Below are 23,304 nucleotides of genomic sequence, written 5' to 3' on the forward strand. Positions count from 1 at the left end.
AGGGAGAAGTATTTGAATGGTAATTCAATGTGTCCAATCACTCATTTGTAGTTCCTGTAAACCAGGAAAGCGTTCAGCCCTATGCAATACTGTGGAATATGGACTGCCATGCAGATATAGCCTAAGATTGACAAATACAAACATGGATCAGACATAGGATGGAAATTATTCTCCAGTATGTCACGTATTCCATTATTTAACATTCAGTATCTTATAAATTATTAAATACTGCTACAGATAGTGTGTCTTTCCAAGTATTTTCATGTGTTCATTCTGGCTTTCCCTGATACATAAAAAGGCAATATTAATTTAAAAAAAAAAAAATTAATCAAAAAAGTAGCTTTAACTTTCTGTCCTAAAACCTTTCAGATTCTAAAAAACCTGATAGACCTCACTTGCCTGCATAAATTAACTGCTTATTTCCCATGCCTTTCCTGCCAGAGTTTCCGTCCACAGCCCTGCCTATGAGAAAGGATACGTTTGGATAGGGGTCTCCAGCAGTATGATTGTAATTATTACTAAGCACGTCATGTGTTTTCTAATTATTATTTTTTTCAGTTCGTTTAATTATTTTAGGTTTAGTAGGTCAATGTATAGACAATGTATTTCAATGCAAAAATTCAAGATGTTTTATCTAGGAAAATAGCATAGTAAGAGTACTTGACATTAAAAAGTTAGATTTTTCTGAAATATTCACAAGCGTTCCTTTTCATACTCCTCTATCTCTTTACTTTTTTCTTTTATGCAAAAACACCACTTTCCAATCTTTTTATGTCCTCAGTCCATTCTTGATTACAACCAATGCACATCGAAGTGATAGGCATTTTTCTGAACTTTTTGAAGCCTGGAAATAGTTCGGAAGTATTTGAAGTTTGGAAAATTATCCTCTCCTCCTTTATGTCTCTCCTGTTTCCATTTCATCTCTCCATGCTGTTTGCGTGAGTAGCCATGGTCCTGTGGTTTTCCTTGGCCTCTTGACTGTGTGCAGAGTTTACTCTTTTTCTCATCCATTTAAGCAACTCTTCCCCATTTATTTGGAGATTACCTGAAAACACTCCAGTAAGCACTTGAAAGTGAAGTTTAACGGAAGAGGAGGCCTATTCCTTTATACTTCAGATGGATAGAGCTATTTAGTCCAAACAGTTTGTAAGTTAGTATGGTTACCTCATCATCCCCTACAAATTATGCCCTCAGTCCACTTCCATTTCAACTTTTACATATCCTTTTGTTTGACTACAAAGATACTAGGGCTGTTTTTCCTGGCTTGCAAGGAGGATATCAGAAAATGATAGGACAGGATACTCCCACGTATGGTTTTCAGCATCGAGTTAGATAACATGACTAAACCAGGCAACAAAGTAAACTGTTCCAGAAATCAGATGAAGAGTATTCTTTAGAAAGGGCATGGGAAATGCAAAAGTGCTCTGATCCAAAACATGTTTGAGTTCTTGGATCAAACTAGCTGGGGAAAAAAAATGCTGACATACTCTTTTGCATTTTCCTTCCTTTGTTCTTGAATGAAAGCTCTTTCAATCTTTACTTTCTTCCAGAGTTGTTCTGCCACAATTTGAGTAAAGCATGTTTGTTGTATGTTTTGATGCTGCAGTGAATTTGCTGTGCTCAATGAGTCTTCGTTACAGCATTTGGGAATCGAAAACTAAGCCACAAATGAGTAGGGAATTTCATCTGTTTGGGGTTTCAGCATTTGTTTGTTTCTTGGTTTACCTCTTTTTTACTTACAGTTTTTACTTTTTGCTTTTTTTACTTTACTGTAATCTTCTGCTATTCTTATGCCCACGAAACTTCTCTTCCTTAAAGTAGCCTCCATATCTAGGTCACCGAATGATTACTTAGATGTTGTTAGACAGAGAACCACTTAAGTCAGAAATGGAACTCTTTGCTGTCTTCTGAATTGTAATGAGAGAACTGCCTCTCCTCATCTTATGCTTCATTGTAAAAGATCTCAATTTATTGTGTCTGATATTCTACGCTTTACAACTCACACAGCCTTAATGTGGTTTTGTCTCACTGATAAATATCCTTGTATAAAACTGCCCAAGATTATGTATACAGTTGCATACTCCAAAGAGGTCTTCAGCAGTGAAAATGGCTTTAATAAAAACAATTTGTGACTACATTAATGTTACCAATATTATCTAATCAGTTCCATCAGATGGCAGAGAGCTGAAATGTAAACATTATCCATGTAAACATGATGTGTTGCCGAACCTCTCTGTTGACCTCACATGTTGCAAGTTTTGTGAGGTTCAGAGAGAGGGACTAATTTATGAAAGAACACTGGAAGGCATTTAGGCATCGATTTGCTGTAAACACCTAATTCTGAAACTTTCAGTTCCTGAAGTGTTTACATACCTAAATAGCTATTAATAACATTACTAAATGCATAAAAATACAACCAACTTTCAGTGTTCCCAAAGCAAACTACATTTTCATAAGGGCGAGGGGACCTCTGTTAGACAATAGCTCACAACTAAATCCTATTAACTTCCGTTATTTAGTTGTTGCCCTGCCTATTTGATCAGTGACGGCCTGACCTGACAGAAATCTTCAAGGATACCTTCTAAGTTAGCCACACCCCCACACGGTCAGCAAAATAGAGGGTATCCCCCAATATGGAGAAGACTCTCCTGGTACTAGGAAGGCCTAAGTTTAATTCTCCTTTCTTCCTGATGAGGTTTGAATGGTAACTATCTCTGCATGGAAAATTCAAACCAGCAACCTACACAGTGAGAGCCCTTTACTACCTCATATTGTGTTCTTCTAGCTCAAGCCTTGCAATTTTGCATGGAATAATCAAACGTTTATTAACCGGAGAAAGCAAGCAATCACTAGGATTTTCCCCTCAAGAAAAAGGAGGAGACAGAAGAGTTCTCTAAAGGACATTTATTTCTAAAATGTTTAGTAAACAGTGAGTAAGCCAGCTTTGTGAGATGGGGAAGGGGCCTGTGTGGAATAAGTACAGATCAATTGCATGTTCTTATTAATTAGAAATCACTCTGTCTTTATTTTGTGGTACTTATGCAAGGATGATAGCTTTTTCAGTTCCCTGGCTGCCTTGGAAGAGAGACTGTTTCTGGCCAACAAAAATATTTTGTTCTATTTCCAGGTTTTTAGCCTTTTTTTTTTTTTTTTTTTTTTAACACCTTCACATTACTTAAAATAGAATGCATGAATTAGGTAATTTTTGACAGATATTTACTGAATTCAACTTAAGAAACAATGTTTCTGTTCACCCAAAAATGCATTTTTAAAGTAAATGATAATTTGCTTAGATCTAGTTGAAATTGATTTTCCACTACTTGCTTAATTTCTCTGTGCTGGAAATAGAACAAAATTACATACATTTGCATTACATTCATAATAAATGGAGTAGTTTTTTAGAATGAAGATTTCAAGAAGACATTTGCTTTTGTATTGTCCTATAAAATTAATATGTTATTTGAGGAATCTTTTCAAGATGTTCTGAAAATCTTTCAGAAGTAATCTTTTTTAGGATTTATGTAATCGATCTTTATAACTATCTATCTGGAGAATTTGATAAATTAATTTACTTATTCATCTATGTGAATTATCTATTTCTTCCTAAACTGCATATGTGGATAAAATGTACGTGCACACATGCCACAACTTAAAGCTGGCATATTTCCTTTTATAAGATCTATATTAAAACAATATTTATAAGCTATATTCAAAATCAGTACCTTGTTGCGCTGCCTACATTTGGAGTAATTTGTTTTGGAGAGCTTAATGCGGAGATGGAGTACAGAGTAGTTTCATGGCCTCAATCAGTGATCTTACTGGAGGAAAAAAAAAAAAAAAAGATTTCTGTTTCTCCCTATTTACTTGTTGCCTCTGATTTTGGTAAAACCAAGCTAATGTCAACAACTTGCTTATTCCCTTGTATCATGTTTTAATTTTGACATGGTTAACTGCGGTTAATTATTATAAATATTAAGGTTAAAATATTCAAGCAGTTTATGCTAGCTACATTTTTTTAAGGCATTTCAGATAGGGTCGGAATGTGCTGAAATCACGTGTGACAGCAGCACAGGTCCGACCAGCTGAGCCAGTCTGAACAAAAAGAGCAGAGATGGTGCAGTCGTGCAGCCTTCAGCCCTGGTTGCCCCCAACGTGTGTCCAGAGTCCCTGGCACAAACCCACACTGACACCTCTGCTGCCAAGTCTTGCATCAGGTGCTGCTTGAACACACCAAAATAAAACCACCTGGAATATTCCTATATGCTATAAAAGCACCTTAAGTGACCTTTTTAGAAATGCTTTCACTTCGTGTAGGGAATGCAGCACTTTCTGTAGGGACAGAAGGTACATGACTTCTTCAGAGCCCATACTGTTTGTTTAGCTGTTTAGCAAATCCACACGACCAAAATATGGTCCATTTAGTTGCGTCATCATAAAACCAGCCCACCTGTTTGCACAGCCATTACCCTGGGATGCTCTGGGCCAGCAAGGGGACGTGCCGCATCTCCTCAGGTTCCTGCCACCACCAGGTTCAGGGCAGACGCGCCTGTGCACCAAACCCCGTCAGAAATCCTCTCACCGTTTTCCTCCGGAGCCAGACGTTTTGCGGTGTCTAACTCAGAATCCCAACGCCAGTGCCAAATGCTGTTCTCTACTAAATCTGTATTAATCAGCATTGCCAGGGGAAGATTCAAATCAATGCACCTTTCAGCTTTGATAACAGAGAGGCTTTCGATAAAAAATAATGAAATGCCCAGAGCCCTAGAGACCAGAGACCTGACGACATCTGTAGGTTAATTCTGTGAATTAGTCTTCCTGGAGCATCTTATTAAGGGTTGATAGAATTATTCACTAAAATCCTCATAACATACAAACTAAAATTCATTGAAAAGTACCTACTAATTTTCTTTAATCAACCTCAATAGGGAAGATGGAGTTTTGAATTTTGCAGTTGTTCCAGTTCCTATCCGTCCACTTAAAATATTTCATACAAAATGAAATTGCACCTTCAGTTCTTTTAAAATATGACGTAGTCACAGAAGTCTTGTTTTGTGTGATGTTTAGGTGAACAAATTCTGAAAGTAGTTGCTCACTTTCAGTTACGTGTCTCTTTGTCTATCCCATTAAGAATGCTGAAATGATCTCCTGTCCTGCCATGCAATGCACTGTCCATAAATAGCTGATATCAGTATCAGAATGCAACTTATAAAAATATACATCAGAAATTAGTAAATTATTCAGTTGCTTAATTAATCAAGTCCTCAGACTACCCATCTGAGAATTAAAAAAAAGACATGTTTGAACACACATACTTGTATTTGGGTTTAACTGGCATTCCAAATGGCAAAATACAGACTGAACTGCAATTAACCAGCTGTAATGGGCATAGTTTAAATTGTATTTGTTGTTTTCTCCAAAGTGATAAGAAAAGCTCACGTCATAGTCCTTTAATCATCTATCCACTGTATATCATTAACATTTGATTATACAAATTGCTTATAAACACTGTTCTACCTAATGATTTGAGAAATAAATCATGCATGTATAATTTCACCTAGTGTGAAAGAGTCAGCAGAGGGTTATATAAAAATAAGGAACCTTATTATTTATTGCTACTTCTTATATTCCTTATAATGCTCATTTTTCTTACATACTTGTTAGACATTTTCACCTAATTCGTTGAATGCTGCATTTATCTTCTGCTTCCTCCGTACTTTTGAGAAGGTAAGGTTCAGCTATTTTCTTGCTCTCCCAGGTTAGCTATCGTCCCACAGCTGCATTTAACCCATTGAACACCTTAGGATGTGCAAGTGGTTGCATCACCTTGAAGTTTCTTTTAGTAGAGAAAAGTCAGTGTAGTTAACTCTTTTGTTAGAAAAGTGTACTGTGAAGCCAAGCAGCTGTTAAACCTTTTGGTGAGGAAAAGGTGAAGACATATGAAGGGCTGAGTCATTATTGTAATTAAAAGGAAATAGTGTAGGTCACGTGGGCAGCTCCTTGTTATAGTGCGGGTGTAACCTGGTGACCGGTTGTGATATGGTGGCACTGGGGCAGCTCTGCGGTCAGGGAGTTGGGTGTGAAAGACACACACAGAGGAGCCCATGGTCCTGTTCTAAAAAAACCATGCTATTTTGGACACCAATAATGTTTTGATGTTACAATAGATTTTTGAAAGACATTTTCTTTTCTTTAACACAGCAGCAGAACTGTGAATAGTACAGCCCTTGCAGGATATATTACGTATTGGATCATTATATAGAGTGCAGTATAAAATTAATTGCAGTACTACTGCAGAAGGAAAACAGTTCTGTAAGGCTCCATGGAGATATGATCTTTACACACAAAGTTCAATATTCAATTTTAGATTATTTTCTTTTAAAAGGATTAATTAATATCTACACTACAGATAAATCCTTCTGTCACTGTGCATGGTAATGCCATTAATGTTAGCTGATTTACTACATAGCCTAAGGTGCAAATCATTTCATCGGTGGGTAACTATTCATTTAGCATATGGGACAATTTCATACATTTGACTTTCCTGATGTGAGTAGCTATGTAAATATGATTTGTGAGAGTAGTCTCTCTCTGTACAGTAAAGTGGATAGCACAAACAGTTCAAGGAGAGTAACTGTTTAAAAATGAAACTTAAATAACCAGCATGCTAAGACACTGTCAAGTTGTTGCCTGAAGCAAACCTTAATGGCTATTTTAGGGATTCTTGGGAGGAAAAATAGCTTATGGTGTTAACTGCAGCTAATAGCATACAATATCAACAGATCTTTGACCGTAGTTATGTGAACATGACTTGGCTAACACATGGTTGGGAAGTCAGCCATAAACCCCAAACCAGTCATTGCCATTACAACAGCAACATTACCATACCCGTAGTGCACGGAATTCACATCAACGTGATTTTCAAGCAGTAACAGCTGCATCCAGGAAAATAAAACTTCCAGCAAAGAAATAATTAAATTTGTACAAGCCTGTCTCATTGATAACAAGTCATCATGAACAACTGAAAATAAAAGGATATCAAATTGCTAGTAGCTAAAGCATGAAGAATTGAAACAAGGACTAGGCTGATGAACTGAGTTACAAATTTATTCGCAGTGACTTGCCATTGTAATGAAGTGGGATGAGTGAAATGTGGTTATATTTGACATCTCACTGGATCTATGTTATCCTAAAAGAAAATACATGAGGTTTTTGCTGAAGAATTATGATATGCTTCTCTCTTGACAGATAAGTTGATTTAAATTTTGAGATGCTTAAAAGTATTTTTTAAATCCCTAAGTGGCTCTCTCCAAGTACAGATACACTTTTATAAGAATAAAAATTGTAATGCTGCATTGTATGGCCCATATTTTGCCCTAAATAGGCACTCTGGGTATATTTTAAAAAGATTTTGTGTGAGGTATGTCTTGTCTAAACTTAAACCTCTACTTTCTATGGTGAAAACATTACAGTCTCTATAGTGTACGTACTAATAACCGTGAACAGTCTTCATAATGAATAGCTACCTAAGCTGCCTACATCCATAAGAAATATATTGCAACAGAAGCAATCTGAAACATTGCTGAGGAACTGACACATTTTGGGGATGAGAGATTGCTTTGGGGGGGCCGCCACCCTGGGCGCATGCAGCGTGGCTGCCTGCCGGCAGCGGGAGCGCAGGGGAAAAGCTCCAGGCGACATTGATGGGAAAGAAATCAGGTCTGCGCTCCGAGATGGCTCTGGGATATGAACCAAAACACAACGGGAAATTCACCTCAGAAGTGCACCTCTGAGCTCAACTAAAATAAACATATACTTGTCCCTCTCTGCTCGTGTGGGATGCTGCGCAGTGTCATTCACACATCACAATTCAGTGCTGGCACGGAATAGTAGAAAATGATTTTAGGATTTGCCTGAACAGAGGAAAATAGCATGCTCAATGATTTTCTTGTCTGAGTGAATTTGACCAATGGATTCATTATTTAACAAGTGCAAAATGTGGGAAACGTTATGTATCAATTATAGTTCACCTCGTAGGATACTGATTACAATACCTTGTTTTCCATTGGTGTAATTTCGCTGCATGGTAAGTGTTCAGATTGAAATTTTCATGCCAAGTTAGAGGAAAATCCAATGTTTTACTTATGTTTCAAATGTTATAATGGCTGTTTAACTATGAAGGTCTTGTATTGCCATCTTTTGTAACAAAGACTTGATAATCAATGAGTTGAAAAACTCATTCACATCTGACCAAGTTTAATGAACGTAGAGAGATCTCAGTATTCCTATCTTCACTTCTTAACATCTGGTAGCTCATTAATTCTTCAGAAATTGACCCTATTTGAGATGTCATGTAAAGCATAAATGGATGAAAAAAAATTTTGTGAAAGCCGTAGTGGAAGCCAGTGAAAAGCAGTGAGAAAAAAATCAGAATGAAGAGCTCAGACTTGGGGGAAACATTTTCAGATCGAAGCCTTTTGGAATGCAAAACAATTTGTAATAGTTAGAGGTGAGATATTCTGGTGAAACTACAGAAGAAGTACATATGAATTGGCATTTGCTCACTCTAGCACAGCCAACAGTATTACTCTTGCAAGAAGTAATCAGGACCTGAGTTAGATGTAGATGTGAAACACTCATTCGTTAGTGATTCCACAATAAGTGACATTCTCCTTACATTGATTACAAGTAAAAAAATTATGTTGAAGTCCTAAAACTAAAAAATGGTCAAATTCCAACCTATTTTCTTAGAAACTAATGTTTTTAAAGTAAAAGCTTTCACAGGAAATATAACAAAGGTAGAAAGAAACCAGTTCTCAGAGGAAAAATACATTAACTGTAGAAGAAATGCAAGCACGTCAATTAAAATAAATATCTTGTTCAGATTTATGTACTCAATTTTTTGGATGAGATTTCTTGTCATAGTCCTCTATGGAAAAAAATGCTTTCTCATGGAATATTTGTTATGTGGTGAAGATGAAAATGCTTTGTCTTTAAAAAAACTCAGGTTTCATAGTCAACTGCTCACAAGAGAAAAGGAATGTAATTTTAATAATTAATATTTCTGGGTTTAGACTTTAAAAACATCCAGTTAGTTACAAGGTGTGGTAGTAACAATAAATTCTTGCAGAACTTTCTAGGCATTCTATGGTATCTACTACTGCAAAGAGATATCACCATAAAAAGGAATGAAAATACCATGTTCTGGGAGCTCTGTGCTTTTAAAGTGTGATCTTTACTGGCATGGATGTACTATTTGAGCCTTATATTTAAAAGTCATATTAACTGAAGTAGTTTGATGACATGCATCCCAGGAATAGAATATGATGATAGCCTGCAAAAATTTCTCTTGCTTTCCCCTACCCCCAAATATAGTGTTCTATAAAGTGTAGATATTTATTCTTGCATGGCAACATTTTATTTCGATAGTGCCACTACAGCATGTGTGTCTTTACTTTTCATTTCTGAAAATCTCTGTTTTCCCCCCCACCCCCACAAAGCCTTATCTTTCTTATCTCCCACTGTCACACTGTGCTGACTATTGTAAAATGGGGTGAAAGCCAATATCTGTCAATCCAGATGTAAATGAAGTTTCCTTACACAAAATGACAGTATAGTACTAGGAAACATTTTCAGTTTGGAGATTTTGTGTACAAACTGGGAGGAATGAGAAGGCCAGACAGAGCCGCTTATTTCTATGGCAACACAATGGTGTGTCTAGCTCACTATTTTCTCCTTTTATGATTTTATAGATCCAGTGAAGTTTAATACTGTCAAAACCAGAAGAATTCTAACCCCCAGTCTAATCAGAAATAGTAATGCATAAAGGACAATCTGATATACAAAAAACATATATAGGGAAAATGTCAGTTATGGCTTTTGGTAACATGAAGGCAAATACATAACTCACTCTGGAGCTGCAAAACAATTCTGAGTGCTCCAGCTTTGCATTTGACTAATGGTTAAACTATATTTTAGGTCACAAAACTTCCAGCCTTCCTTCCTGCGGTATATCACTCCTCCACACTGTTGATGTGCTGCCTTAGGGACCACCATTTTCGCTAAACCGTGAGGTGATCCCCGCTCGTAGGACCTGAAGTACTTTGGAAGTTTCATAGAAGTGTCAGTAAACTCCTGACAGCTGTATGCAGGAGTAATTAATGTTGAATGAGCGGTTTATGCATCAGTGGAGCTAATTAAAACACTTTTCTTAAATGGCTTTGACTTCAAAATGAAAGCTTTCACATAAGAATCAGATCTAAACGGTAAATTTAAGGTTTCACATTGAAAACAGAAAATCTTCTCAGTGTTTTCAGATTTTGTTTTAAATATAAATTCTAAATTTTATCCAAAAAGCAGACTTTTTTTTTCACCAAACCAAAAGAACTACTTGAAGTAGACAAAGCACATGTTAAAAATCCATATAATTGGCATTTTTACAAGTTTTGATAATTCAGCTAAATTTGAGATTAGGTGTGGTTGAGCTTGAAATGTATGTGTATATATGGATAATTAATATAAGACAAAAGCTTTAATCATATGAATTTCCATTTTATTAATATTTTAGGAACTTAACAAGAATGAGTAAACCCAACACCATATGCTGCCCTCACAACTTGGTTACTCTATTTTAACGGCTCTACAGAACTCCATTTAAATGAGAAAAGAACATAGTCTCTTGTTTTTCACAGAAACAGGACTAAATAATGCTGGGCTGTATACTAGCAGCAGAAGGCTGCAAATTTCTACCTCTCCTAGCATGAAGTCACATGCTATTGTAAAGGACTGTGTTTACCTGAGTCTTTGCATTACTAGTCATATACATTTTTAACGTGTTGATTAAAAAAAAAAAACTAATCACAAACTACATCCTGCTTATAAAAAGAATTAATGTCTTAAGTGTTATGTGTGTTATTGAGACGTAGGAAAACTTCATTGTTTGACAGATGGTCTGACACCCACATTAAGAAATTCATAATTCAATCTCAAAAAAAAAAATAAGAAAGAACATATGTGTTTGTTGGAAAAGAAAAAAAATGTATCGATCATTTTTTTGTCAGTGCAAGCACATATGGCAGTTCCATTTTCTATCACTTACCATTTACTTTCTATTTAAAATTCAAATGTCACTAAGCAAGGAAAAAAGTTGGTTATTAAAACATAGAAAAGATTTAACTAAGAACAATCACTGCAAGAACTTTACACTAATTGTTCATGGAAATTAATGGCCATCCAATTAAATCAAACTTACTCATTCCATTCTATCCTTGCTTTTGTTTTCTTTACATGTTCCTCCCATTGGTAGTTACTGTTTTATGATTATTTCCCAACCATCTGTTGTCTTTCCTTGAGCCAAAATAATTTCCCTTTATAATTTCGTGAGTAATTGTGTATGCATTATTTTCACGCAATTATATGTCTACTTACTAATCCTAGCTCCTCATTCTTGTGTAAATACTCACTAACTGGAATGATTTGCCATTTCAATTTCTAGTGAACAGAAATCTATATGCAAAATTTCAAACTTCCAATTGTTATCTCTTTGCATTGTTATGAATGTAATGATAATTAAATATTTAATTCAAATCTCCAGACACCAAAAGGCATGTGTAGGTTAGATGGATATAGATGCGGAATGAAATGGAATTGTGTATCGTAAAGGTGGTGAGATGTTGGACATCTTCAGAGATTACACTGGGACAGGGAAATGTAAAATGCAATTCCGAGCTTTTGACACTAGCAAAATAAATGGTTAGGAAATGCATGACAACACTACTTTAAACTCTTTGAAAGGAATTTGAAGGAGGAGCTACATTTTGTAGATATTCCAATAAATAGCTTATAGGGTTTTTTTGTTAAATGGAGATATTTGCTGTAACCTAATATTCAGAACAAATTAAATTGATAGCAAAACAGAGTTCTTTGCTAAAACAGCTCATAAATAAGTCTGTGCTGTTTATTGGATACTGTTGCTGGGAGAGGAAATGATCAGCAATCTGGCGGTGATGGTTCTTGTGCTGGGTTGAAGAACTGACTTCTCATCAATGTTTCTCAGGACAAACAGGGCATGGTCAGGACTTTGTAGATTAACCAGGTGAAAAGGAGATACAAAGCAACAGTGCTCTTACAACATCCCATAGGATTTCCTTTGTAAATATAGCTGTAATTACTCTGGGTGATTTGTAGCCCTAAAGCTCCGAGGAAGTGAAGAAGAGAGAAGTTTTATGAATTTGTACAGTTAGAGTCCTTTGGCTTTGTCATCAGCCTGGCCTGGGTAAAACACAGTAATGTCATATATTGCAAAAGGATTCCTGAAACATGGTTTGATTGTAAATGCACAGTAAGTGATCTAAGACGTGACATGAAATTATTCTAAACAGGAGCAAATGGTCCCAGCACCATGTGGGATAACCACACCTAACTGCTTTGTGACAATCTGCAAAGGACACACACAAAAATTCAGCAGGTTTCAGAAACTGCAAGCCTAACTTGAGATATCTGAGAATTTTTTTCAGTGAGGGAAGCCTGGTCACATTTGTTAATCACATCATTAAGGTGTTCTTGTTGCAAATCAAATAGCTGGTATCATTATTATCTAAAGTAGCATTCCAGGCACATTTAGATAGCAATATGGAAATGTCTGAAAGATGCACAGCACAAAGTCCCTTCCTTTTCTAATGCTTTTTAAAAATACTCAGATTAATGATATTTTAGAACAGCATTTGTTCTGATTAGTGGTTTTAATGTCAGAGATAATGACCTAATTCCTTAGTTGTGTATGCAAGTACATGTCCATCTCTTTTAGCTGGTTAGCGGCAATAGTCTCATATTAAGAGTTTGAATACAACGAAGTAAGAGGTTGTTAGGTAGACCTTTTTTTGTAGTCCAAAAGGTAAACGTATAAGAATTTGTTGTGGCTTGCTTTATTCTTTCTCAGAGACAATAACAGCTTGGCATTAAAGTACTTTTCAATTTTTTTATATGGACATCAGTCAAATTTCATTGACTCAGTGTTCATTTTATTGTAGTTTTCTTTTCCCTGGCTCTTTTGGGACATGCATGTGTTTAAATTATTCATTAGGTTAAATGCTTACCTGCCCTGAATTTAAGGAGAATTTTATTCCCCCTCCTTCTGCGCAACTCTGAAATTCTGTTTCTATGGTCAGGTGTTGATACCTGTGCATAAAATGTTGTTCATATAATGGTCCTAATTTGTTTGTGTCACTTCATAAATGGTTTTCTTAACAATATATCATCTAAATATGCCATCTAATTTGTTCTGTTACATGCAGACTTCTAGGAGAGTAGTATTTTCCCTTCAATTTTACATCTTCATTTTCTTCATTTCTTTTCTTTGAAGCTAGTGTACTTTTCAGGATGTTATTATTTAAAGTTTATTCAATAAAACAGATGTTGTGTAGGTGCTGCTGGTAGGCAGGAGGTGCAGAGTTGGAAGTTCAAGGGTGTGAAATGTGTTTCCATGTTCATAGTGTTATTTGTATCAACAGCAAAAAGTTCTAAAGATGAATAAACACAAGTGTTCATCCTGGAAAATGTAAATGTGATGTCATGTAAGCCTCTAAAAAAGGATGTCACTTTTGCTGACTAGAGGTATGATAGGCAATCCATTTATTATTTCCCTAAAATACAGGTTTCATGGTCTATGTAATCAGCTAAACTCTCAGCTTAAAAAAAAAATAGTGGTTTAACATCATCAGCACCACCTGGAACTACACCGGTGGCAATGTGCTCCACAGTGCTCTCGACTACCTACCTCTGGTGGCCATCACACTTGGACCGGCTTCTCTTGGTTTACACTTTTTTCTTCCTAGCTGAAAAGGCTACTATATCCTTAGCACGAGTGAGATCATCCTGGTGTACGCTAATGAATGTAGTATCCAGACTCTAACAACAGGCTTAGGAGGATTATACCCTAATACAGCTCTGTGAAGAAACCCGGAGAGGTATAAGCTATTTCAAACTACCATACACTCCATAGAGTTATGAAATCCATGGAATCAAACAGATGTTTTGGGGTTTTTTTCCCAAGCATAAAATATATAAGACTACTTGAACTAGAGTTTTATTTTAAACAGCTATCATAACTAGTATTTTACACTCTCCTGTTCTCTCTAATATGCCCACTTCATCACAACATTATTTTTTTACCCACAACTGAAGTCAGAACTTGGGTAACTGTGATGCACTGCCCAAATAAAATATTTCTGAAGTTGTTGCAGGCTGTTGGCTTTTCTTCCACTGCTGCATAACAAGCATCTAATACCTTGTTTTAAGTTATTTGAAAAAATTATTTGTGTTTGTGCTGCCACAGCTAGAGTCACTTCTAGTAGCCAGCCTGGTGAGTTTAACAACCAGCAAGAGATTCTCTGCACTACACTGCGCTTTGCAGTGGAACTACAGATGCTCTTCATGTTCAAATCTGTCCTTTTCTGTTCCTGGAAAATTCTTTATGCATGGGTGAGGCAAATGGCTTTCTTATACAAATAATAATAGAAATGCACATAGCATCCAGTAGTAAAATTCACATTGATTCCAATGGTACAAACTCAACTCCAGCAATGGTCTTATTTGTTGAGCTGGTTAGTGTCATAGAGACAAACAGTACATGCTCAGGCTGCCTTTTTCTACTTCTTTATTGTATACTAATCAAATATTAAACCAAAAGTAACCTCAAAGTTTGATTCTGCAAAATATTATTTTCACTATTTCCAGTAACTCTCTACATCAACCTTTCTTATGTGTGCTCTATTACTTTTTTATGGCAATATCAGTAGAACACAACAGTATTGATTCAACGCTCAAAAATATGTCTTGCAGCAAGGTGAGTTTTCTGTTGGCTTGTCAAAGGCTTTCTTAAATGCATCCTCTCCGCCTCAGCAGTGATAGTAACTAGATTGTCACTTGCGGGGCCGGGGCGGGGGGGGAATTGTAAAGCGAAATAATGTTTGTGCTTTTTTAACCTAAAAAAAAAAAAAGGAAAACACACACACACACAAAAAAGGGGGGGGGGGAAGAACATTTTCTTATGCTGCTCAGTATATGGCATCCCTATAGCTGGAGATCCAAATCATGCTAATAAAAATAAAGCAAATGGAAAAAATTAGGATGCAGGACACTATCTAGTACTTTGCTTCACTCTGTAGTACATGACAGGAATGGTGAGCCTGCTGATCAGGCTGACAGTGGAACAGTACTGTCTGCTTCAGCCAAGGAAAGCAGGATTCCCCAGCCCTGTGGGGCCCTCAGTGGTGTCACCTGGAACTTACTGATGTTTAGGATTTGCTTTGCAACTCGTATTCACCACTGTTTTTATGCATGTACGTGTGTAGGGGAAGGAAAAGGGACGTATTTGTCTCTTACAGCAAAGTCACATCAGTTACAAACTTTAGGCTTTTCCTGTGAGCCTTTCCAAACATCCGTTGCAGAAGAACGCGTTCTTAAAATGTAAAAGCCTTAACATGGCAATATATACTTGTATTGAAAGCAGAGCTAAAGATGATGATCTACATTCCTATTTCATCAGGTGTGTTGACAATACAGAAATGAAAAAGGTCAGGTTTAGGGTGCACGGGTACATTTTTACACTAGGTTCCTTCAGGGAGATCCATAGGCCAGCCTTGGGACGCTTCAGCCAGATGCGTTGTTGAGGTATGTGTGGAAGGATTTAGGCTCCTGCTAGTTTCATAAATTCATCATTCCTGTGGATACTGGAAATGTGAACTTTGTCATTTTATTAAAAAAACAAAACAAAACAAACTCACCAAAACCCTCTAGTGTATAAGCCAAATCAGTGCCTCTCCCCACGCTGAGGTAGTAGTTGTCGACAGTGCCTTAGATCAGCCCATTTCTCTTCCTTAATTACAACAATTCGAGAAGGGCTGTGAATGTTGGGCACCGTTATACGATTGTGGTTCAAATTTGAATGCATACTGTTTACAAGTATCCACATAGAAATTAGTTAATAAAGTAGCAAGTGCAACAAATACATTTTATGATAACATATATTTCAAATACCACATTCTTAAACCTGCATATCAAAAATTTTAAAATGTCCAACCTAGCATGTTGTGCTGCACTGCAGACAAAGTGTACGTTCATTGGGTACGTGTCTGCACAAGAGCGGAGGAAGGAAGCGGAGAAAATTTGCTTCCATTCATCCTCTATTAATCTTTACATTTCTGTGTTAAACAGTTATGGGACAAAACACAGTAAAATGGCCATGAAACTAGCTATCTGTCTTAAAGGAGCACATACAAAGGCTTGTAGGCAAAGAGTATCTCCTACTGAAGTGTTTCTTTACACAGTTTCAATATTGATATAGTTATAATTTAAATACACAATTAATTTAGATTTATATTAATAACACAATTAATATTTACTTTCCTAACAAAGCATCCAGAGCCTTAATTGCACATGCCTATCACAGGAATAACAGGTGACAAAAGAGTTCCATTACAATGTGTCTGAAGTAGGCAAGTGATTTCCAGCTCTCTGCCTTTAAATGGTATGAGTGTGCCTGCCCCTTGTCTTTCCTGAGAGCACGTGTGCACGGAGCAGTGAAACGTAACGTCACGCAATACAGCCCAACCAACTTCACAGCAGCTCAGGTGCCAGACGCAGTAGCGGGTGGCTCTGCGCTGCCCTTGCTTGTCCCCTGAAAGAGCCGACCGGCGTCTCTATTCTGCAATGTCCATATTAGATGTATTCTTAATCTAAAGAGCGGGTATACAAACACACGTCTCTGTTATTCTTACTGTATACTCTTTAGACTTCTGCTGTGTAGTGTTTTAAATATAAAATTCCTATAGGGAATTCTTAGAAACCCTTATAATGCTGCAAATCCTTTAGTTAACTGGAGTCAGGCTTTTTAAGACTAATCACTACTATGTACTTGACAAATACATCAGAATACTGTATTCACAGAGCGAAGTTGATACTGTCATTCATTATTTTATTACTGTACATTAGACAAAGTGTTCCACTGAAATCAGAGTTCTATCTGTCATGAAAAAAAAAGTTATTTGCATCTTTCTGGGAAAGGCAGGATTAATGTCATCAAATACTTAGAAACTCTTCTACTCAGAGTCTATAATTCAATTTAAGATAACTTACACAGTAAGAAAAAAACTTCTAAAGACTCCAGAACAGAAGTGGCCAGAACATTTTACCCATTAGCAAATGCCTACTTCTGCAGCTTGCTTCCTGAAGGGGAACTAGATACTCTAACTTGGACATCTTAAGTTTGAAAGTGCATGATAACTACTCAAAATCATTGTCTTTGGGCTGTTCTGGTTTTTTCTAATGTGCTGAGAATGCTATGAGCCAGTAAAAAAAAAAAAAATTACACAAATTTTTACAGAGATGCAAGCATGTATACGAAGAACAAACTCCTAATGACTAGAGAACAGTGTATGTGCATTATATATATATATACAGCCACCAAACCCAAAAAGGGAAGATAAATAACATTGTAAAAAAACCCCTTATATTAAAAATAAACATGGTCGTTAGATGTTCATAAAGCAGTGTGTTTTGGCATAAAACTGAAAGAAAAACCCAACTTGACTCTGCATTGATCCAAGTCCTGTAACTGAAGAAAACTTGGGTTGACATCAGACCAGTATTTGGTAGAGCAGAATTGACAAAATTATATTTTAAATAACTCCACATTTGTTGTTGCTCATGAGAAAGATGCCATGAAGAGGTCCAGCTTTTCCTCTGTGACCAAAACCCTCCAGTTCTGGCCTGATTTTGTTTTTCCTTTGCATAGGAATGTGATGGCTGCTCGTCAGCATCGCAGAGCACTGCGTGATTCAGCACGATTTCTTCCTAAGGGCACGGCTGACGAAGGCTGGATGAATAGAGGTGGTTTCACATACACTGGCGGAAACCTGCAGAAGTCTTGGCTGAACTCTCTAGGGCTGGCAACGGCCATTAATCTCTCACATGAGCACTAAAACTCTACTAATGAGTGCTTTTTTTTTTCCACACACATGCAGTAGCACTTCCAAGCACTTTTGGCACTGGAATTAGTATGATCTTTTGGGGGCGTCAAAAGTATCCCAGCAACCAAAACCTCAGGGTATTGCCCTGCTATTTTCTTCAAATTTTTGTAAGTGTTGTGACAGATTTTTTTATTATTATTATACAACTAAGACATAAGCATGCTGCTGCAGCTTTGTATTCCTACATCTCTCTCTCTCACCCATTAAACTGCAAATCTCCTTAAACAATGTCAAAGCGGTTCCTCGTATGGTACATGGAGCCTGAAACTAGAGAGTGCTGAGCAGGAGTCCTCTCCCTGTCCTGCTTCTCCCTCCCTACGTAGCAGACACAGCATCATGCCAGTGTTCAGTATTGCCCAGTTTGAAGCACCGGTTTCATTGCCCTCTAACAGCAAACTTGAACTCAGTTAATAGTTTTTCCTCTGCCCAATTTGCAGGAGAGCTGCTCCCTCTGCTGAGTTTTCTGTCGATCGTCACCGGCACCTGATGTCCTTCCTCACCATGCTGGGCCCCAGCCCGGACTGGAACGTGGGTCTGTCAGCTGAAGACCTTTGTACCAAGGACTGCGGCTGGGTTCAGAAAGTCGTTCAGGATTTAATACCCTGGGATGCTGGCACAGACAGCGGCGTTACCTATGAGGTATGCGGACTATTTGTAATGTATTCAAAACATAAAGTCTACCTTAAAGCAGTGAAGAATGAAAGCTATTGGGTCTATGGTAACACCATAAATGCCTTTATACTACTCTAGTAAGAATTTTGCTTATAATGAATTAAAAGTCATTTAGACAGATGCTAGCTACAGTTACTGTCAGTCGTTGTGTCTGAATGCCCTGAGTATTATTATTAATGGGATAATATTAAATTCACTTGGGATATTAGTATATTTGCCTATTGAATAAATGGAGGTCTGTTTGCTCAAAACTAAGCATTAAGGTGTCCGAGCCCTTTGATACAAATCTGTGTGCCATCAGCAGCCACATCAACTTGAGTTTTCTACTGTTTCAACCCAATGCCAACTATTCTGCTTGGCACAGAAAACTTAACTATTCCTTACAGCAGGGATTGAAACTCTGGACTTCTCATCACTACAAGACTCTAAAATCATCCATTTTCTCTGTCTCCATCCCTCTCTCAGTCTAGGAAGAGATTCACATCATCCTCAGGTAAAGTCCTGTTTTTGACCAAATGAGTTATGTCAAATTACTGAATTGGTTAGGTCTCCATAGGTGACAAGCGTACCTACCCTATGTGTCTATGCAGACTGTATAGACAGCTGAAGTTAGGCAAGATTAGTCACAGCCTCAAATACCATACATATTCCACATATTCCATATACCCCACATATTTTCAGATGAAAAAAATTGGTTTGGTTTTTTTTCATTCAGACCTGGTCTCTTTAGAACCTAAGGAATTTCTCCAGTTATAATGCAGCTCTGGAGGCATACTGGACTTTTTTTTTTTTTTTAAATTAATGTAGTTATCTAACCACACAACAAGGCATACATCTTATTATGAACCCAGCTTCAGGATCGAATCCTGAAATATTAGAGAAGTGCTTCCCAACAGAAAAAGAAAAAACCAATACCTTACCATTAAGTATGAATATACCAAGTTCATCTTATATTGGAATTTCCCAGTTTAACAGTCTGGAGAAATTTTAATTTCTGTAGATGAATTCTATTATTAGTAAAAAATACTAGTTTCTTAACTTGTTTTTTTCTTTCTGATTGCAGTCTCCTAACAAACCTACAGTGCCTCAAGAGAAGATCAGACCACTTACAAGCTTAGATCATCCTCAAAGTCCATTTTATGATCCAGAAGGAGGATCTATCAAGCTGGTAGCCAGAGTTGTCATTGAGAGAATTGCACGCAAGGTATAATATATACATAAAATTCGCAAGCAAGCAAAAAACCCTACTTCATAAACAAACAAAAAACCACAATCCTTCCTCTCCCCTCCCCCCCTAAATCTATACTCCTTAACCTACCCACAACAAAGATAAGGGCAGAAAAGAACTAAAACTGTTTTGTACATTTAAAACTGACTTAAGGTATTATTTCTCCTACTTCTGGTAATTACTGCATCTGTTTAATTGGGGATTTTTTTTTTTTTAAGTATGCACAGGAATTAGAAGAGAAGAAAGTGCTGCAGATGCAGCAGTGCCTCACAGTGTACTGGTTTAGCCCCTCTCACTGTGTACACCTATGAGTTTCCTCTATCCAACCTCCACAATAATTTCTTTGCAGGGGGAGCAATGCAATATCGTGCCTGACAACATAGATGATATTGTGGCAGATCTAGCACCAGAGGAAAAAGAAGAAGGTACTTTTTAAATTAGTTTCTGCTGCACTAATTTATATTTTGTTCCATTCTCCACTATCATTTCTAGATAAAGTACAAAACTGACTTAGAATTCAAAGTCCCACTGAGCGCCAAAAAGTGATTTAGGTTTTCATCTTTTCTGATATCCACTATTAGCCTTCCCTTATACAGCAAAGAAATTGCATGCATATCTGGAAGATAACAATAAAAGCAATAGAAGAGAGAAGACTTTTGGGGTTCAAATAAAAATATTATTTTTTTAAAATGAAAGTTGGTAATTGGTCTTTTTTTTTTTTCTTTTGGGCTAAAATGGAGAAGATGGAATGTAGAAGGAAAGAATGTATTCTATTAGCATCTAAAGTAATCACCAGCCAAGTGAAGAGAAGCAAGTGGAAGACAACCTATTTTTAACATTTACTGCCTTTTCTTACTTTTTAGATGATACCCCAGAGACCTGCATATATTCAAACTGGTCCCCATGGTCAGCCTGTAGCTCTTCTACCTGTGAAAAGGGCAAGAGGATGAGGCAGAGAATGCTTAAAGCTCAGCTGGACCTCAGTGTGCCCTGCCCAGATACCCAAGATTTTCAGCCATGCATGGGTCCAGGCTGCAGCGATGAAGGTAATCGAGAGGAAAGGCTGGAGGAGAACACCACCTTGCAGGGTTTACTTTTCCTTTAAAGTTCTTAAAGCTGTTGGTTGCTGAGTGACTTGGTTATGGCAAACAGAGGAATAATAGCTGAAGAATACAAATTGAAGCTGGCTCTGGTCAATTCTGCAGTTCATCTGAGTTGGTGCATGAAGTCCACAAAAGTATAAAGGAAAGGAGTAAAGTAAGCAATGGAGAGGACAGGATGTGAGAGGCAGCATAAAAGTGATACTGCACCCAAGTGGGCACCTACAGATTTATCAGCAATTATGTTAATATTAGCAATTAAAATGGTTCTCTGTATTCTAGATGGTTCCACCTGCATGATGTCTGACTGGATTACATGGTCCCCCTGTAGCGTATCCTGTGGGATGGGAACACGATCTAGAGAGAGATACGTAAAACAATTCCCTGAAGATGGCTCTATGTGCAAAGTGCCTACTGAGGAAACCGAGAAATGTATTGTAAATGAGGAATGTTGTAAGTATTTTATTTAGCTTTGTAAAACCCAGCTAATAGCAGGAGCACTGCCCAAAACTTTTTTTTATATGAGCTCTACTGCTGAATGATTTTCTCTGTCCATTTTGAATAGCCCCTAGCAGCTGCCTTGTCACCGAGTGGGGAGAGTGGGATGAATGCAGTGCTAGCTGTGGCACGGGGATGAAGAGACGACACAGAATGATCAAGATGACTCCCGCTGATGGATCCATGTGCAAGGCAGAAACTACAGAGGCAGAGAAATGCATGATGCCCGAATGCCGTAAGTGTCCATGAGTTTACCTCCTCTGCTGAAAAGAGAGGCATCATTTCTGACACGTTGCTCCATCACACAAAGAATATAGTTAACCCAGAAGCAATGTTTTTTTCTTGTTCTCCTTAAAATTATATCCCTTAGGGAATGTGCACTAAGTAGCATGTTCACCAACAGAATGAGGGTATCAGTAAAAAAAATATTCAGTGGTATGCTATTCCTGTATTACCCATACAGTGATGTGTATATTAGCAAGCGATACAAAAGCAATTCTAATGTATGGTGTATGAAGTATATTTAATACGGTTAGAATAAAAGAGAGCCCTCTCCTTTTAGCCCATGAACAGTTCAAAAATTGAGGTCCTTCTTTCGTGCAGTCAGCCAGTCTCTTCCTTACTATGACTATTAATATTGGTTTTAATTTCTTACGAAATGTCAAGATTTTCCTCAAAGACAGAAAGAACTAAGTTAAAGGGGATTTTTTGGTAGATAAATTGAGGAAGTATCACATTTAGACTATATCAATTTGGCTTCCAATTCTGTCCACCAACAATCCACGAGTTACTATTGAAACATTCCTTCTTCAACTATTTATTTCCTGGAAGCACTGAGACTCTGCAGATATGAATAAGATATAGAAAAATATAGTAAAGAAAAAGGTATTAAAACCAAGGAAACCTTGCAAACCTTTCAATTTAATGTAGTGTTTTCTGAGCTTCTTCAGAAGCATCATTCAGCAGGTGATTCATTTTGTTCAAAGAGACAACAAAGTATAATTGGGTGATGACAGACAAGCCAGTACATTTTCCACCTGTATTATTTTCAAAATACATACCTTTGTAATTTATGCATAACAGGAATTGATTACCTTTTTATTTTCATATTAGATACTATCCCCTGTCTACTCTCTCCTTGGTCTGAATGGAGCGACTGCAGCGTAACATGTGGGAAAGGAATGCGAACCCGGCAAAGGATGCTGAAATCTGCTGCCGAGCTCGGAGACTGCAACGAGGAGCTGGAACAAGCGGAAAAATGCATGCTGCCTGAATGCCGTAAGTGTGGGAAACTCTGGAAAAAGGAGGCTCATTATGAGTGTTACAGTCTGTGGGTCAAAACTCTACCACCATTTTTTAGCATTGTTTCTTAGATGTCTGCAACAGTTCTTTTTTTTCTAAGAAAAGTTATGGACAATTATTTCCTGCTTGCCTTTGGTTATGAAACATCATTTGAAAATTTTAGATAAAAGCTCTCTGAAATCAGGAATGCTATAGACTGCTTTCTGCTTCTGTTTTGGAGAGGGGTCTACAATTGGCAAAAGTAGTCTCTGCCTCCTTAAACTCTGTAAACAAATGATCCGGTACTCTCTTGCTCTGATTCTTGCTTTCCATCCATGTATTACTCCTAAGTCTACCCACAGGGGAATCAGTAATATGGAAGTTTTATCATCTGTGGATTTTTTTTTTTTTGGAACTATTAGTATTGTGCACTTTTGCCTATTGAGAGCTGGAATATGATCAAATCCTATTTTCAGCTCGCCTTACTCAACTCTATACCGAT

At 37.2% G+C, this 23,304-nt stretch overlaps 1 protein-coding gene across 1 annotated transcript in view; it reads left to right on the plus strand.

Moving 5' to 3' along the window:
* The window catches only part of SPON1 (spondin 1), a 205,990-nt gene that overhangs the window by 176,956 nt on the left and 5,730 nt on the right, over positions 1-23,304 (plus strand). Inside the window, exons 8-14 of the mRNA XM_054827814.1 lie at positions 18,461-18,662; positions 19,759-19,899; positions 20,273-20,348; positions 20,787-20,969; positions 21,306-21,476; positions 21,589-21,756; positions 22,635-22,799. Of these exons, the coding sequence (XP_054683789.1) occupies positions 18,461-18,662; positions 19,759-19,899; positions 20,273-20,348; positions 20,787-20,969; positions 21,306-21,476; positions 21,589-21,756; positions 22,635-22,799 (1,106 nt within the window). The remainder of the gene's footprint in view (positions 1-18,460; positions 18,663-19,758; positions 19,900-20,272; positions 20,349-20,786; positions 20,970-21,305; positions 21,477-21,588; positions 21,757-22,634; positions 22,800-23,304) is intronic.

The sequence above is a fragment of the Grus americana genome, chromosome 5 (assembly GCF_028858705.1).
Source record: "Grus americana isolate bGruAme1 chromosome 5, bGruAme1.mat, whole genome shotgun sequence".
Taxonomy (NCBI): domain Eukaryota; kingdom Metazoa; phylum Chordata; class Aves; order Gruiformes; family Gruidae; genus Grus; species Grus americana.